This window comes from Suncus etruscus, chromosome 7 (genome assembly GCF_024139225.1).
Source record: "Suncus etruscus isolate mSunEtr1 chromosome 7, mSunEtr1.pri.cur, whole genome shotgun sequence".
Classification (NCBI taxonomy): Eukaryota; Metazoa; Chordata; class Mammalia; order Eulipotyphla; family Soricidae; genus Suncus; species Suncus etruscus.
The window spans coordinates 38390701-38406480 of record NC_064854.1 but is presented as its reverse complement, the minus strand read 5'-3'; the positions used below and the strand labels follow the sequence as shown (position 1 = coordinate 38406480).

Here is a 15780-nt window from a genome sequence, read left to right as displayed (position 1 = left end):
CTTGGGGGGACCATATGGGATGCCGGGGGATCGAACCGCGGTCCATCCTATGCTAGCGCCTGCAAGGCAGACACCTTACTTCTAGCGCCACCATCCCGGCCCTCATTGTTGTTTTGAACTGAAGGAACTAACCTCAATATAGTCAAAGTATTTACCACAAGTTCACAGCAAACATTATATTCAATGGGGAAAAATTAAAAGCCTTTCCTCTAAGATTTGGCACAAAATAAGATTGCCCACTCTTGCCACTTCTATCCAATACAGCACTAGGTGAACTTGTCATAGCAATTAGATAAGAAAAAGTTAACAAGAGCATCCAGCTAGGAAAGAAGTCAAACCCTCACTATTTGCAGATGACATACTATATTTAAAAAATCCTAAAGACTACATAAAAGCATCTAGAAAGACAGATTTGTGCAGTAAAGTGGCAGGCTATAAAATTAATACATAACAAGCCAGAGCAAAAGCACAGTGGTAGGGCATTTGCCTTGCATGTGGCTGGCCTAGGATGGACAGTGGTCTGATCCCCCGGCATCCCATATGGTCCCCCAAGCCAGGAGCTATTTCTGAGCACATAGCCAAAAGTAACCTCTAAGCATCACCGGTGTGGCCCAAAACCAAAATTAATGAATAAAGAAATAAATAAATAAAATTAATACATGAAAATCCATGGCATGTCTATGCACAAATAATGAAAGATATTTAAAAATATGCCATTTACAATTGCATCTCAGAAAATCAAGTACTACAGAATCAAATTAACTAGGGTTGAAAGACATATACAAAGAAAACTACAAAACGTTACTTCAAGAAATAAAAGGGGTCGGAAAGGTGGCGCTAGAGGTAAGGCATCTGCCTTGCAAACACTAGCCTAGGACAGACTGTGGTTCAATCCCCCAGTGTCCCATATGGTCCCCTCAGGTCAGGGGCAATTTCTGAGAACATAGCCAGGAGTAACCCTTGAGCATCAAATGGGTATGGCCCTAAAAAACAAAACAAAAGAAATAAAAGAAGATGCAGGAAATGGAAATATATCCTCTGCGCATGGATTGGGAGAATTAACATTAAAATGGCAATATTCCCCAAACACTGTAGAGATTTAATGCAATCGTATAAAGATGCTCCTGAAATTTATATGGAATAATAAACCTCCATTAGGTAAAGCAATACTTGGGAAAAAGTAGATGGGAGGCATCACTTTCTCCAACTTCAAACAGTACTATAAAGTGGTAGTAATTACAACAGCATGATACTAGAACAAAAACATACCCAAAGATTAATGGAAAAGACTTCAATATCCCGAGCCAAACCTTCAGGTATATGATCAATTAATCTTGTAGTAAAGGAGCAAAAACTATGAAGTAGAGCAAGGAAAGCCTCTTCAACAAGTTGTGTGGGGGAAAAACTGGTCAGCTATACACCACACACACACACACACACACACACAAAATCACTTCATATCTTTTTAATACTGTGCATTAAGTCAAATCAAAATGGATTAAAGAACTTGATGTAAGACCTGAAACCATTAGGAACATAGAAGAAAACATAGGCAGAACTCTCCATGTCAGTGAAACTAAAGGCATCTTTAAAGATGAAATGCCACTGACCAAGCAAGTGCAAGTACAAATAAACAAATGGAGACTACATTAAAATAAGAAGCTTTTGTACCTCTCGGAAAATAGTGACCAGGATACAAAGATTAGCTGTGGATTGGGAACAATTATTCATGCACCAAATACCTATCTGAAAAGGGATTAATATCAAATATATATATATATATATATATATATATATATATATATATATATGGCACTAGTAGAACTAAACCAGAAAACATATAACCTCATCAAAAAATTGGGAGAAGAGATGAGCAGAAACTTCCTCAAAGAAATACAGATAGCACATGAAATAAAACAAAGACACATGGAAAATAATGCTCTGTATCATTAATCATCAGGGAGATGCAAATAAAAACAAAGTTCTGTTTTTGTTTTTTTTTGGGGGGGTCTTTCTAGGTCACAACCGGCGACGCTCAGCGATTACTCCTGGTTTTGTGCTGAGAAATTCCCTATGGGATGCCAGGAATCGAACCACCATCAGTCCTGGGTTGGCCATGTGCAAGGCAAACGCCCTACCACTGTGCTACATCTCAGGTCCCAAAGTTGTGTTTTGTTTTATTTTTTTAATTCAAAGATGAGGCCTTCGGCCTGAGTGCCACCTCAGGTAGCCTGTTGTGGGTTCCAGGTGGACTCTATTAGGGGTCTCCAGGCTTCCCCCCTCCCTACTCTAGGGAGGAGGAACAGAGGGAGGGGCCGGGCAGATAGCTGGCTTCCAGTGCTTTGAGCCTGGAGGCCAGCTCTTCCGAGGTATGGGGTTAGGGGACACCCCAGACTGGAGGCATTTTCCCTAGTTTGTGGGGTGCTGGGAGGCTTAGCAGGCCTCCAGCCATTCCCCTATTTCCCCCTGGACTCTAAGCCCAGCCTGAATGCCACCTCGGGTGGCCTGTTGTGGGTTCCAAGTGGACTCTATTAGGGGTCTCCAGGCTCCCCCCCCCCTATGAAGGAGGAGCAGAGGGAGGGGCCGGGCAGATAGCTGGCTTCCGGTGCTTTGAGCCTGGAGGCCGGCTCTTCCCAGGTATGGGGTTTGGGGATACCCCAGACTGCAGGCGTTTTCCCTAGCTTGGGGGGGGTGCTGGAAGGCTTGGCAGGCCTCCAGCTGTTCCCCTATTTCCTTCCCTACTTCAGGTCTTCCCTGGTTGCCGGCCCAGGTTGACTCTATCGTGGTCCTCAGGCTTTCCCCCTTTCTCTCCTGACACTAAGTGGGGGATACATGGGGTGGATGGCGGGCCGATACAGCACTAGTGTATGTCGGGACATTATGTCGAGACATTCACTGGTATTTTTTTTCTCATTGTTCTCCATTTCAAAAACTGTGCGGGGGCGCTGTACCATATATATTTAAAATAACATGGGAGGATGGACTTTTAGTTTGGGAAGAGACCATTTCGGGTGGGGGTACCATATATTTTCAAAATAAAAATGAGAGGATGGACTCTCAGGCTGGGAAGAGGACAGTACTCTTTATCTACTTGTTTACTCTCAACAGCCTCTTGGCCTCTTCCTTCTTTTATTGTGTAACTGTGGTTGCTACCATACTAGGTTTCTGATTAGTTCCTATAAACGGTGACAATTGAGTCCACTGTCTTAAGCTAGATTGTTTATTTTCCCCACTCTTTATCTTTTCTCCTCTTTGTGAACTGTTCAATACGGTATTTGGTGAAAGAGTCCCTCTCCATCTTTCCTTCCCTTTGTTATTTGTTAAATAAGGAAGTTTGTAGAAGTGTCCCTCCATTTAAGGTTTATATAAGAACCAAGTCAATTGGATTGTTGGACTTGTTCTAGCATCCCCATAGGCACCAATCTTGCCATGTGATACTGTTCTTCCTTTGCATAGGCACATTAAAATGGGAAATTATATATACACTTTCTTATAGAGATGGGAACACACAAATTTTCTTAAACGGTGACAATTGTGTCCACTGTCTTAAGTTAGATTGTTTATTTTCCCCACTTTTTATCTTTTTTTCTCTTTGCAAACTGATCAATAAGGAATGTTGGTGAAAGAATCCCTCAGTTTAATGCTTATGTTTGAACCAGGTCACGGGGATTGTTGGACTTGTTCCTGCGGCCCCCTTATGCGCTGATAACGCCAGATGGCATTATTCTTTGTTTGCATGGGCACATTAAAATGGAAAATACTATACATACAAATAAGTTCTTATCTAATAGAGATAGGAACACACAAATCTAGTGGTGCAATGGAACCTTACACCCTGAACATTGACATGATGACCTGGCACAGGCCTCAGAGGTTTGGGCATTTTCCAGTCACCCCTGAACCAGGGAAGCCATCTACGAAACATCCAAAGTTGTCTATGTCATCACCTGGAAGCAATCCTCTACTAGGGAAGACCCTACTGCTGCTCTGACATCGATTTACTCAAAAGAGTCTTCCCTTAACACTGAGAAGATTTAAACAACAACAACGACCTGCGTACTGGACAGGGCTTTCTGCATTGCCCTTTAATTCTGAGTAGAAATTAGATGCCGCTCCGCACCATCCTTACTTCAATATAGGATATACAGATTCCAGGACCTTCAATGCAGAAACAGGATACCAACAACAGAGACTGTGAAAAATATAACTGTATGGGCACTACAGACAATGACCAGGATTGGACAAACTAGTTTGCCTGGAGCCTAGAAATGGTCTTATGTCAAAAAAAAAAAAAAAAAAGAAATTGTCTTATGTCAAGAAACTTCAGGGGTAAGGTCTCCTTGTACTTAGGCCAAAAGTTTTTCCTTTCCATGACCCCCATACTTTGGTGGGCCCATGCAAACAATAATTGCCACTCTAACATTGTTTATACAGTGTTCCTTTGACTCTAAACCTTTAAGAAACCACTAGTAAAAACATCTGGAACTGCAAAAAAAAAATGGTTTACATTAGTATTAACATATATGCTTTTAATTAAACTAGCATTCTGGGGGATAAAGGAGGAAGAAAGGGATATATGCTTGGGAACAGGGATGAAGGGAGGACAACACTGGGGGTGATGGATATTCCCCTGATTCAATGTTAATATGTACCTAAAATACTACTGTAAAAGATATGTAAGTCATTATGATTAAAAAAATTGTGTTTTATTTTCTTAAACGGTGACAATTGTGTCCACTGTCTTAAGTTAGATTGTTTATTTTCCCCACTTACATGTATTATATGACTTAACATGTATTATTATATTAATCATATGTTATGTTATATTATGTTACTATATTATGTCAGTTTACATGTATTATTATATGACTTACATGTATTATTATATTAATCATATGTTATGTTACTATATTATGTCAGTTTACCTCAATATGTTAATCAATTTTGTCTCTTGAATAAATTCTTACAATGAAAAAAAAAGATGAGGCCTTGAACACCAATAAATGTGGCTTAAACCTCCTTCTCTTCACATTTGGTAAATAATGTTCTTAAACTAAATCTACTTTGCTTAAAAGTAAATAATATATCAGCTCAACCCACAACATACAACTCCAATGCTGAAAACACACTATCAATATTAAGTGTTGCTCAGGTTTTATTTTTGATAGCTACCCACAGCCTTCCCTATCTTATTTAAAATTATGAAGATGGGGGAGCTGGAGAAATAGCCTGTGGATCACCTAGTCTAAGGATCCTCAAATGTGCTAATTCTCTATTTTGGGTCAGAGGGGTCCATGAGAAACCAGGGCTCAAATCTAGCACACCTGAATGAAAGCATAGACTCCAGCCCTTTCCACCACCCCATGGCCCCTTTCATTGTTTTTATTTCTTTTTGCAAACCCTTTTGACAGTAGAGACCTATTAGTTGTTGTTTTTTTTTTGTTTTTTTTTGAGACCTATTAGTTTTAACTGTGCAGTTCCAGAAAACCAGAGGAAGGGGAAGCACTTGTGGGAGGAAAGTAGAAGCAGAGTGAGGATTTGCTCTCAACACCAACCTCAGCAAAGGTCAAAATTATAGGAACCATAGTTATAATGGATCCAGAAGACCCCAAATTTACTGGAGAAGAAAATTCTATGTGCATTCTGTTATAGTCTCACAGACCCCACCCCTTAAAAAAATCATAGGAAGTGTTTATTTTCTTCTTCATAGCAAAATATATTTTGTAGGGGATGGAGTGATAGTACGGCAGGTATAGTGCTTGTCTTGCACGTTATCAACCTGGTTCGATCTCCAGCATCCCATAGTCTCTTTATCCTCACCAGGAGGAATCCCAGAGCTCTGAACACCACTAGATGCAGCCCCCCCCTCCAAATCAAACAAAATAAATAATAATTCTTACTAATACTCTACAGGAATATAATAGGATTGATTGCTTAAAAAAAAAAAAAAAGACCTAGGGAGAGGTGTTGTTTAATAGCAAAAGACTAAAATGCCTGTCTTCTAGAGCAACAAAGGAAGATGTTGCCAAGGAAATGTAGCTCAGCTGAATACTACTAGTGAGGAGAAAAAGCTCCAGGGGTGTTTGGAGCATACAGAGGAAAGTAAATCTGATCAGGGGCCCAGTCTTAGGAAACAAGGATCTCACAGGAATCATTCTAAACAACCAAGAAAGGCCTGGAGGCATAGATTCCCTTTTCATTCTCCTCCCTTCAAGGCCACAAAACTCACTACAGCACTACAGCCCTTACCCTATCGTATCATGACTTCAACCAAATGGGGCCTCTACTATCAAATCACTGACTTCCAAGCACAGCTCTGAACAGTGACTAGTGTTCTAGACACAGTAAACAGAGAAAATATTTCAATTACATTAGGAATATAGGACACTCTAAGCTCTCAACTATATACAACCCTCCGCTTACTTTCCACCCAGACATGAGGCTCCAGTTAGACTTGACACCAGGAGTTCCCTACACACCCCATATTCCTTCTTCGTGCTTCTGCACATACTCTTCCCTGACCTAGAATATGCTGCCCTGTCTTCTTCATCCCAGCAAACTCCTCACCATTTCTTTTTTTTTTTTTTTTTTTTTTTGGTTTTTGGGTCACACCAGGCAGTGCTCAGGGGTTATTCCTGGCTCCAGGCTCAGAAATTGCTCCTGGCAGGCACGGGGGACCATATGGGACGCCGGGATTCGAACCGATGACCTCCTGCATGAAAGGCAAACGCTTTACCTCCATGCTATCTCTCCGGCCCCCTCCTCACCATTTCTAACTCAGAGGGAAAAATTGCTTTGGAAAGTTTCTCTTAATATATTAAGTTGATCCCTCCTCAAAAGGTTTTACAATTTTGTACTCAGTGCCTAAATACAATTGTTACTCAATAAATATTTGGTGAATTAATAAACAGTAAATGTACTTCTTACATTTTAATAGGTGTCAAGAAATAAATTTTAAAAGCTAAAATTAAGTCCAACTTGTATTGCTGCCTCTAAATAAAGCCAATCCAGGGGCCGGAGAGAGAGCATGGAGGTAGGTCATTTGCCTTGCATGCAGAAGGACAGTTCGAATCCTAGCATCCTATATGGTCTCCCAAGCCTGCCAGGAGCAATTTCTGAGTGTAAAGCCAGGAGTAACCCCTGAGCTCTGCCAGGTATGACCCAAAAACCAAAAAGAAATAAATAAGCCAATCCAAAGTTTAAGACCTAACTAAAAAATAAAATCAATATATAATGATATCAATGTATGTAAATTGGTATCTCTATATTAGCAAATTTTAATATTTCTGCTACACTATAGGAGATAAATAAAATGGCATGAATTTGTAATTTATTTACCAATTTACAATTTACCAAGCTTGTCAAATAGTAATTCTAGGAATTACTATTAAAATTACTATTATTAAAATGAAGTTTTTGTTTTCCCTTTGTAGTGATGAAGATGGAGGGAAGATACAGTGTCTGTTTTGAAGAAAAACTTGACTAGAGGCAGAGTGATAATACAGCAGAGTAGGATGTTTGCCTTACACGTAGATGACCCAGGTTCAATTCCCAGTGTATCCTGAGCACTACCTGGAATGATTACTGGTGCAGAGTCAGGAATAATTCCTAGATCATAACTGGTTAGGGTGCCAAAACCATCAAAAAGGCAAAAACAGGGGCCAAAGCGGTGGCACAAGCCGTAAGGCATCGGCCTTGCGCATGCTAGCCTAGGACAGACCACAGTTCGATCCACCCCGCCCCCGTGTCCCATATTGTTTCCTAAGCCGGGGCAATTTCTGAGCGCATAGCCAGGAGTAACTCCTGAGCATCACCGGGTGTGGCTGAGGAAAAAAAAGAAGAGAGAAAGAAAAAAGGAAAAAAAAAGCAATAAAAAGTAACTTGATTATGTTCTTTTTGAAATAAATTCAGTAAGAAGAGATGATAATCAGATAACAGGAAAAACAGGATTGATTGCAAGAAAACAAACTGCACATAGTACCCATTTCTATAGATTTTAACTTTCATAATTCCTGTCTACTAGATTTACCTGAGCTAAAGTAGGGATTGAATTTTGACCAGTCTGCGTCTGCACATGAGCAGATTCACTCTCTGCCACGGTATCTGTTATACTTCCATCCTGCCGAGATTCAATTGTTTCCATGGTCATTTGTCTGAAAAGACAGTAAGAAAGGAAAAAAGCATTAAAGCCCTATCTGAAATATTTGTTTCTATCCACATTTCTGATTTTAATTTCTGTTACCCAATCTGTTATCTTCATTTATTTTTCAAACAGACTCAGGGCCCAAAGAAATACATAATGGGTAAGACCCTTTCCTTACATTGTAGCTAACCCAGATTCAATCCTCAGAACCATATATTGTTCTATGAAAACTAGGATTTATCCCTAAGCAATAATAGGTATGGCCAAAACCAAGCAAAAACAAAACTAGAGAGCAGGAGAGATAGCATGGAGGTAAGGTGGTTTGCCTTGCATGTAGAAGAACAGTGGTTCTAGTCCCAGCATCCCATTTGCCCCCCCCCCCCCCTCCCGAGCCTGCCACAAGCGATTTCTGAGCATAGAGCCAGCCAGGAGTAACCCCTGAGCACTGCCAGGTGTAACCCAAAAACAAACAAACGAAAAAAAAAAAAAATCAAACTACAAACAGAGAAGTGGTGGGAAAGGGCAGGAAGAGGGAGGAAAGGAGAGAGTAACTTTGAACACAAAATAAATTCAATAGAATCAAAATTTCTTTTACTTATAGGAATTACTCCTGGCTGTTGTGCATTCTGTCAAGACTTTTTGTCTGTTTTGTTTCTGGACCATAGCCCTAGGTGCTCAGGAGCTATTCCTGGCTCTCTGTTCAAGAGTGACTTCTGGCAGTGTTAGAGGAGCTAACTGTTGCTGAGTATTCAAACCAAGGTTGCAATTGCTGACCATACAAGGCTGACCCCAAGAATTTTTTTTGGAACTTTAGTGATATAAACAGAGAGCTAAAGAGCATGCAAGTCACCTAGAACTTTGAGTTTAAATGTCCACATCTATTTTAAATTTTTAATTAGTTGCCAGATTCTATAGATCCTTCACTGTCTTTCAGTTAGTATCTTCTTTTGCAATTCAGATATTACATTACTTAAATCCAAGCCTACCATGCTCAAACTTGCCAGTTATTGACTATCTAATAAGCCTATAATTACTTTCCATTATTCAAAGTGATTTTAATACTTAAAGTGATCATGAAAATTTAGAGCAAATAAAGAAAATTAAAACCTGAAGTTACTATGTAAAAGCTTATTTCTCTACCCCCAGTTTCTCTCTCTCTTTCTCTTTCTCTATCTCTCTTTGTTCTAATTATTTTCTTCAATTTCAAGCTATGTGTGGATCATCACCATGTATAAATTGCAAATTCCAACTGTTCCAATTTTGTTTGATGGGAGTAGTCCCCAAATCTTTTTTTAGGAGTTTACAAATCACTTCGAGTACTATTTCTGCTGGTAAAAAGTATTATCTAGGAAAAGAAGAGAGTCCATTTAGGGAAAAAGATGTAAAGATTCAGCTAAAAGGGTTTCTTTACTGCAGAAATTCTCATTAGTTTGAATATGCTAAAAACCTTGGGAAGCGTGGAACACATCCAAAAGTATGTAACCACAAAACCAACACCTTTCCACCAAGCATATCCCAGCAGCAGTATTTAAGGGATAACTGGAGAAATGTCTTATGTGATCTCTTATACCAGTACTAAAAGCTCTCTTAAGGGTTCTACAAAGAATATTAGTCTCATCTCAAATGTTTTATGGCGGAGAGGCCTTCACTAGTAAACACTTCTTTCTATAAATATGCATATGGAACCATCTACATTCTAGGCATAAATAGGTGATAGCAAACTGATAGTCAGCTAAGTAATCTTTGATTTCTGAACAGATGGTCCTTGGTAACCTATATCAGAATTAGTTCAAGTACTTTGTTTGGGGGTTGGGCTGTATTTTAATTTTTTTTTTGGTTGTATCTGGCAATTCTCATGAACCATGTAATACTAAGGATGGAATCTGGTATCTCATGCAAAGAAAGCAGTGCTCCAGTCCTTCCGAGTTATCACCTTGGATCTAGTTAAAGTATTTTTAAAACATTTATTTTTTTAAATTTATTTTATTTTGTTTTTTGGGGGGGCCACACCTGGAGATGCTCAGGGATTACTCCTGGCTATGCACTCAGAAATCCCTCCTGGTTTAGGGGACCATATGGGATGCTGGGGATCGAACTGCAGTCCATCCTAGGTCAGCATGTGCAAGGCAAACACCCTACTGCTCTTGCGTCACTGCTCCAGCCCCTCTTTAAAACATTTAAATTAAAAAAAATTAATCAAATCTACTAACCAATATTTTTATATTCAAATAATTCTGATACATAAAAGTTTATATATATTTATATTATATTATATGAACTTTTATTGCATATAATCCACTGCTACATTTTACTGGATGGACAGTAAAAAATCCAAGTAAAAAACTGGTAGTGGGAATTAAAAAAAAATCTAATTCTTTTTGTCTGTTTGTTTTTTGAGTCACACCCAGCTGTGCTCAGTGCTTACTCCTGGCTCAGGGACCAACCTGGCCAGGGCTTGGATTGTGGTTCTGGGGTTAGAATCCAGGCTGGCCACATGCAAGACAAGTGTCCTGCCCACTGTATTATAGCTCTGGTTCCTAATTCAGTAAACTCTTAAATTTTTATGAAGGATATTATATACAGGAAGTGCTTTGGGAAACAGTATGGAATGATGTGGTAATATGAGTTGTACAGTGGAGGGAAGCAGACTATGAGAGAAAGGTAAGCACAGAGGGTGTTTGAAAACAACAGCAGATCATAAAAATGAATCTGGGTGAAGAACAAAGCAGCCTTCAGATTTATTGCAGAAGCATAGCAAGACTAGTAGAAACATTGCTAGGTTGGACAGAATTCCATTAGGAATAATTTAATACTCTGTCTCATTCAGATGCTTCCTCTGGGTCTTTGTGTGTGTGTGTGTGTGTGTGTGTGTGTGTGTGTGTGTGTGTGTGTGTGTGTGTGTGTGTGTGTGTGTGTGTGTGTGTGTGTGTGTGTGGTTTTTGGGTCACACCCGGCAGTGCTCAGGGGTTACTCCTGGCTCCATGCTCAGAAATTGCTCCTGGCAGGCACGGGGGACCATATGGGATGCTGGGATTCGAATCAATGACTTCCTGCATGAAAGGCAAACGCCTTACCTCCATGCTATCTCTCCAGCCCCTCCTATGGGTCTTTTCAGCATCAACCTATACTGAAAATTTCAGCCTTTGATAGTTTTGTAAAGAATTCAGTCAGGGGCTGGAGAGATAACATGGGGGTAGGGCATTTGCCTTGCATGCAGAGGACGGTGGTTTGAATCCCGGCGTTCCATATGGTTCCCTGAGCCTGCAAGGAGCAATTTCTGAGCATAGAGCCAAGAGTACCCCTGAGCGCTGCCAGGTGTGACCCAAAAACCAAAAAAATAATAATTCAGTCAAGATCCAGGTAATAAACATAATTTACCTATTAATAGACAAAAGAAATCCCCAAAATCAACATACTAAAACTAGGGGCCAGAGTGATAGTACAGCAGTAGGGCATTTGACTTGCATGCGTCCAAACCCAGACTGACCCTGGTTAGATTTCCAGCATCCCATAAAGTCCTCTGTGCCTGCCTGGAGCAATCTCTGAGGGCAGAGCCAGGAGTAATCCCAGAGCACTGCAGAATGTGACCCAGACCCAAACTCCAAATATGTATAACTAACTCTTAAATTAAAAAGTAACTTTTCTGGGCGTGGAGAGATAACACAGCAACGTTTGCCTTGCAAGCAGTCGATCCAGGACCAAAGGTGGTTAGTTCGAATCCCAGTGTCCCATATGGTCCCCCGTGCCTTCCAGGAGCTATTTCTGAGCAGACAGCTAGGAGTAACGCCTGAGCACCACCGGGTGTGGCCCAAAAACCAAAAGAAAAGGTAACTTTTCTGATATATACTTCTTTTTTGTTTTGGGGCCACACCCGGTGGCACTAAGGGGTTACTCCTGGCTCTGAGCTCAGAAATCGCTCCTGGAAGGCTTGGGGACCATATGGGATACCAGGAATTGAATGAGGGTCCATCCCAGGTCAGCTGCGTGCAAGGCAATGCCTTGCTGCTATGCTATCACTCCAGTCCCCTAATACATACTTTAAACCCATTAGTCTTTTGTTTTGTTTTGTTTTCGGGACACACCCTGCAGCACTGGGTCACTCCTGTCTCTGTGGACAAGAGTCACTCCTGGTAGAGCTCAGGATGCCAGGGATAAAATCTAATCAGCTGAGTGCAAGGCAAGTGCCTTGCCTGCTACACCAGCTCTCCAGCCCCTTAGAATTCATTTTTGTGAGATATAAAAGACTTTAATAGGTTTTTGAACATTTAAAAAATATTTGGATATGAAAACGTTTTTTATAGTCATTATACCATGCAAATACTGTAACTTTTCCTTTTTGTCCTTCTGAATATTTCCTAGAATTCATTCCTTTCCCCCTTTTTCAATTTTCCTTCTATGGCTTCTTCAATTCTACTTGCAGATGAGTCCCAAATCTATATTTGTGCACATTTGCCTCCTACTGATCACATTGCAATCTGGGGTTTTTACAGACACCTGCCCCTTTACTTATATTCCTTATTTCAGGCAGGAACATCACTATCCATTTACGCTCCAAAGTTAGAATCATATGTCTATGAGTCAGTACCAGATCAGCTACAGGGGAAAAAAACCCGCCATGCTAAATATAGCCAATTCAGGATGCCATGAAACCCTGAGCCTTCTAGGGGAAGAAAGGCAGAAATGAAAAGGTCACCAATCATCCTCCTTGCCATACTTGGCATCATCCACTGGAACCACTTCCTCAACAGTAGACCATGCAGCTGAGTTGCTATTTCTCACCATTTCTCTCATCACACTCCACTTTGAAGACTAAACATCACAGACAGTGGGACTCCCCTAGGTCATAACTTGACCGTAGTGCCCTCTCATCCAGGCAAGAATTGCATTCTTTAAAAATACTTCACTTCCTTATTTTCTTAGGCACTGACTAAGATAAAAGATGAAAGGCTTGTCCACATTTCATCTTCCCTCTCCTGGCGTGTGTTTTCTGTCCCACCATAATTCAACTGTTCCTCTCTATTCTCATTCCAAATGTTTGCAACGTGCTTCCTGGAACTCCTAGCTCCCCCTAGAGCAGGGGTCTCAAACTCAATTTACCTGAGGCCGCAGGAGGCAAAGTCGGGGTGAGGCAGGGCCGCATAAGGGATTTCACAAAAAAAAAAGTCCTCAAACGTCATTATTAATAGTTTTTTTTATTTTTAGTTTTTTATTATTAACAGTTTTAATTATTTCTTCTGAACATGAATAGAACATTGAGTGAAGATCATGAGCAGTTCTTCTGAACATGACATCTTTTGCCTATTCCTTGCTGCCGGAGACTTGACAGTGCTTCTCACAAATCTGAACCACGTTTGGCTTTAGAGAGGAAGCAGTTGAGACCCTCAGTATGGCTTGAAGATGATCATCATTAAGTCTAGACCTGTACTTTGACTTATTGAAGTTCAATGTGGAGAATAACTTTTCACACAAATATGTGCTCCCAAAAAGGCACATGGTGCGCTTGAACATTCGGGAAAGCTCAGGGAAGCTGGGGGGGCAATTCTCTCAAAAACTGCCCATGCATATCTGCTTTTCCACTAATCTCCCTGAACTTGGCTTTGAGATCAGAGTTGCATTGCAGGTCAATGAGCTCCATTTGAAGCACAGGAGGGGCATCTTGCACATCAAAGGAAAAGGGGTCCACAAAAATTTGGAAAGTGGCTCTGTGCTTTTTGAAGTCTGCAAATCTGTGATAAAATTCCTTCTCTAGCTTAAAAATAGCATCAACAGGGGCCGGAGAGATAGCATGGAGGTAAGGCGTTTGCCTTTCATGCAGGAGGTCATCGGTTCGAATCCCGACGTCCCATATGGTCCCTGTGCCTGCCATGAACAATTTCTGAGCCTGGAGTCAGGAATAGCCCCTGAGCACTGCCGGGTGTGACTCAAAAAAAAACCACACACACACACACACAAAAAAAATAGCATCAACATATTTCTCACCACTGAATGGTATGCCTGCATCCACAAGTTCCTTGCATGCTGGAAAATGGCAAAGGTTTGTCTGAGAGAGCTGGGATTTCCATAACACAAGTTTTGTGGAGAATGCTCTCACGTTGACTGATAAGCTGCCCTGGACCTTGTAACATCTTGTTTAGTACATTCAGCTTATGTGTGATATCAACAAGAAAAGCTAAGTCCTGAGCCATTTGTGATCACTCAACTCAGAAACAGCATTCCCATCCTTCTCCATGAAGGCTTTCACTTCTTCTTTCAACTCAAAAAATCTTTTCAGGACATTTCCCCTGCTGAGCCAACATACATCGGTGAAATAGAGCACATCTCCATATTCTAACTCCATTTCCTCTAAAAAAGCACGGAACCTTCTGTGCTTTAAGCCCCGGGATCTGATTTGGTTGATGCATTTCACAACAACAGACATCACATTGTCACACGGTAAGTATTTACTGCAAAGGGCCTGCTGATGGATAATGCAGTGAAGAGCAATGACCTTCTCTACACCCTCCTCTTCAAGTTTTTTTTTTTTTTTTTTTTGGTTTTTGGGCCACACCCGGCGGTGCTCAGGGGTTACTCCTGGCTGTCTGCTCAGAAATAGCTCTTGGCAGGCACGGGGGACCATATGGGACACCGGAATTCGAACCAATGACCTTTGGTCCTGGATCGGCTGCTTGCAAGGCAAACGCTGCTGTGCTATCTCTCCGGGCCCTCAAGGTTTTTTTTGAACAAGTGCCACCAGTCCATTTTTCCTCCCTGTCATCAATGGCGCTCCATCAGTTATTATTCCAACAAACCTCTTCCATGGCAAACCTGCATTCTCAATGGCATCACACAGATGACGAAATATGTCATTAGCGGTGGTCTGGCCATGCATTGGAATTATTGTGAGCAGCTCTTCTGTCAATTCAAAATTGCAATCAACACCACGGACATAAATTGTGAGCTGCACAGTGTCTGTTATATCTGTGCCCTTGTCAAGAGCAACTGAGTATGCATCAAAACATTTGGCTTTCTCACACAGTTGATGATAAATGTCACTTGACATGTCAGAAATGCGCTGTCATAGTGTTGGCAGAAAGGCTGATTTTGCTAAACTGACCTTTCTTTTCTGGACAGATAATACTTGCAGCCTGTAACATGCATTTTTCAACAAACTCTCCTTCTGTGAATGGTTTCCCTGCCTTAGCAATCACCTCACTAACCATGTAACTAGCTTCGACTGATGCAACATTCTCTTTGGTTGCTTTCTTGAAGAAATTTTGTTGCCTCATTAGACATGCTTTAAGACTGGCAACCCGCCTGGCTCTCTCATTTCCTTGATATTTTGCACATTCCTCAGCATGTGTAGTTGAATAATGGCGTTTCAAGTTGTATTCCTTGTGCACTGCAACTTTCCTTGAGCAAATAAGACATGTGGGGATGCCTTATGCTCAACAAAGAAATACTGCGTCTCCCACTTTTCCTGAAATTGTCTGTGCTCGTCATCAATCTTTCTCTTCACTGCAGGCTTTGATGAAGTCATAATGAAGGTATGACAAAATCTAATTCTGTAATAAACTTCTCTCCCTTCTCTCCCTTAGGCCTCTGATAATGCAAGGGACAGCGGGCAGGAGCAGTGGAAATGACATCTGTGCTAGGTGCAA

The 15780-nt window shown here is 41.0% G+C and overlaps 1 protein-coding gene across 3 annotated transcripts in view; it reads right to left on the bottom strand.

Moving 5' to 3' along the window:
* Positions 1-15780, bottom strand: part of CREM (cAMP responsive element modulator) — a 94905-nt gene that overhangs the window by 56793 nt on the left and 22332 nt on the right. For all 3 annotated transcript variants that reach the window (XM_049776559.1, XM_049776561.1, XM_049776562.1), the window contains exon 2: positions 8030-8153. In XM_049776559.1, coding sequence (XP_049632516.1) covers positions 8030-8149 — 120 coding nt within the window. In that variant the 5' untranslated portion in view covers positions 8150-8153. The remainder of the gene's footprint in view (positions 1-8029; positions 8154-15780) is intronic.